At 51.7% G+C, this 3,004-nt stretch overlaps 1 protein-coding gene across 1 annotated transcript in view; it reads left to right on the top strand.

Annotated features, from left to right (window-relative positions):
- EMH_0063290 (SAG family member) overlaps positions 1-2,994 on the top strand; it is a gene marked incomplete at both ends in the record, with an annotated part of 4,526 nt that extends 1,532 nt beyond the window's left edge. The window contains 2 exons of the mRNA XM_013498124.1: positions 1,708-2,312; positions 2,880-2,994. Of these exons, the coding sequence (XP_013353578.1) occupies positions 1,708-2,312; positions 2,880-2,994 (720 nt within the window). The remainder of the gene's footprint in view (positions 1-1,707; positions 2,313-2,879) is intronic.
- Positions 2,995-3,004: the final 10 nt, after the last annotated feature.

Raw genomic sequence — 3,004 nt, 5'->3', positions numbered from 1 at the left:
TGTTTGGGCGAACATAAAGGAAGCCATAGAAAACGCTGCTTCTGCCTCTACTCAGTCTGCTCTCCTTGCTGCCGCTTTACTTCTGCTCACTTCTTTCATAGTTCTGTAGGCGTCGTCAACAAGGGAAGCCCCTTACGGCGTTTGCAAACCTTAGCTGTGAGGGGCACGATAGGGGAAACGCAGTTTCCGCAGTGCCTGCACAACAAGGAGCCGCAGTGAGGATATGTTTCTTTGAACCCGTAAATTCGAGAAGGGAGACAAAGGAGAACCAAGCGTCTCTTAGCGATCTGAATTTTGGCTCGCAGCCACTGCAGCTGCTTTTGCTTTTGCTTGGCCCTCTCTTTAGACTGTTGAACCGTTTCAAATAGATGTCCTCAAGCTTACGAGGTCGCCCTAGAATGAAAGAGACAAATAGGTGCACAGAGGGGATCGCTCGGAGTTCTCCATAGCATATCTGGCTCCCCTAGAGTTTTCCATCTCTTCTGTCTACCTGCAGCAGCAGCGGGCCATGTGATTTAGCCAGGTCCCAAAGCAACCGGTTGCGTTCTCATAGGAATGCTCTACCTTCGCTCGGGAGATTGCAAGCGCAGACGCAATCGAAGGTGTGCTCTAAAGTAAAATGAATGAGATCTGCGGGGTGTTTCGTTACTTTTACTGTGCAAACGGCTCCGTCAGGCGACTGGACACCTGAAATTACTGCCAAATGGTCAACTGCCCGGTGTGAAAGTGCTCGGGCAGAAAAGAGAATTTGCCGTGGCCAAACTGGCGCATCAAAACCTCAGGCTCGTCACCACTTTTACCTCTCTAGCAGAGAAGAGGGGGGCTTGCAACCAAACACTGCTCCGCTAGCAACATTTGCTAATATGTTTCACTTCAGATGAAACGGAACTCGTGCAATTTAGGTGAAACGAGCAAATTTCCGCTCCCGCACGGGAAATGGACGCACCACCGTAAAGTATCAGAACAATTTACTTCATTTCATCTGAAGAACAAATTGTTTATTTTAGCTAGGGTGAAATCAATTTAGGATTGAAGAATAGAAGGGTCACATGCCGAAAGCAAATGACCCTGTCTCCGGCTCCTCGCTGCTGAGGCGCTGCCTACACCGCATGGACAGTCATGTAGCGAGTCAGGAGACAAGCGGCCTTGCAGTGCAGCCACAAGCTACAACAAGCTACACTTGTTTGGGATCTTGCGGCATTGTGGTTTAATTGCTGAATCTGTGCCGAAAACCATGAGAAAGCTCAGTTCAGTTCTGGTGGTCGCCGCCGTGCTGGGGGCGGCCCACGGAGCGGAGAGTGGCAACTCGAATCAAAAAGGGTCGGCAGGTGAGTGGAAGAAAAAATACAACAGAATAATCTCATGTTGAGTTGTCTGGAGAAAGATTTCAGAGATGCTTGGGATGGCTGGCCTGGTTTTGCTCCTGTGCAGCGCCCGTCGACTGCCTGGCCGACTTCAATACTGCTCGAGAACGAGCAGGTCTCGAAGCCTTCACTGAGGAGAAGGAGGAAGGGAAGAAACTGCCAATAGGGGAAGCAAGCTACATAGAAAAGATTTGCTCTGCCATACAGGAGGCAAGCGGCCTGCATTTGCGCTACCTACCGTAAACGCTCTCGGTGTGGTTGTCTGCACATATGCGTTTATGTTCGCCAGCCGTTGCGGGCTGCATTGACCTGAACACATTGGCTTGCTCTTGTTCGCGTTCAGGGAAAAGTGATTGACATTACGGAGAATAATATCAAGCGCGAGGGCACCTATGCCTACGCGCCTGAGACAGGCCCTACCGACGGCTGCTCTGCAGCCGTCACCTATTGGAAAAAAGCCCACGTAAACTTTGGGGAACTCCCGCCCCAATACGAGAAAGAAACGAGTGTGTATGCGGATGGCCAGAACATCTCGCTTGTGGCCTTGTACAACCCCCAGGGCGGAGCCACAGTTGACTGCGCCTACATCACTTGCCCTATCTCGACCGCGACCACCACAGCCGCCCCCATCACCACCAGTGTTAGCACTACAGCTGCAAGCAGCACCGAAGCTACAGAGGAGACAACCACACAGGCCGGCCAAGGTGGTGGCGGAGCTGGTTCTTTTCGCGCTGAACCAAAAGCTGGGGGTTCAGCGAGCACGCATGTCCAGGCTCCGGCGTCAGCAGCCGCACCCATATCCTCCCCTCTTTCCCGTGACGAACAGTTGGGAGACCCTCAGAGGACCGGCCCATCCGTTCGGCACCTGTCCACACCGTCGGAGACGGTTACCGGACTCGTCTGCCTCACCAATCCTGCGGCTCTTGCTCAGGGAAAAAAACCCTTCACGTACGTTGTTGAGAATATACCGCCCTCCTCTCCTCTTGGCTGTACCTCCTCCTACTGTGGTGTTTGCCTTCCTTGGCGCACGCTTTCCCATCAGCTCCCTTCTGCTGTGTGCACGTCCTTCGTGTGGTTCAGTCGCATCCGAACTGTATTGAGCGTGTTTTCTTTTGGGGCCTTGCATATATTAGTCAGCTACTGTGGTTCCATCGCTGTGTATTTGTGCTCGTCTTGTTGGCGCACTTTCATTTGTCGTCCGCCTGTGCCCCTTGTGTCTCCAAGGTACTGCTTAGTGCCGTCTATTTCACGTTGTTTTCGCCGGTTGTTTCCAGCGGTATTCAACACCTGCCATTTTAGCATTGACCACTTGTTTTCTTTTCGCCATGCACGAACATGTTTCCTTCTAGCCAATGTTAGGCCGATTTCTTTGTCCTACGTGTGGGTATGACCTTCTTTGTTCGTTGTATACGGCTCCAGAGTTTGGCAATATCTGACGTTCATGCCGAAGCGTGAGATGATTTGGCTCTTGTGATGTTTCTTCGTCGTTTTTCCTATGCGGTGCCTTCTTCGCAGTGAGGATGTTTGGGCGAACATAAAGAAAGCCATAGAAAACTCCGCTTCTGCGTCTACCCAGTCTGCTCTCCTTGCTACCGCTTTACTTCTGCTCACTTCTTTCATAGTTCTCTAGGCCTTGTCAC

Source organism: Eimeria mitis, genomic scaffold (assembly GCF_000499745.2).
Source record: "Eimeria mitis Houghton genomic scaffold, Emh_scaff3199, whole genome shotgun sequence".
In the NCBI taxonomy this organism is placed as follows: Eukaryota; Apicomplexa; class Conoidasida; order Eucoccidiorida; family Eimeriidae; genus Eimeria; species Eimeria mitis.
The sequence above is the reverse complement of the archived record's forward strand: the minus strand, read 5'-3'. Positions and strand labels throughout refer to the sequence as shown.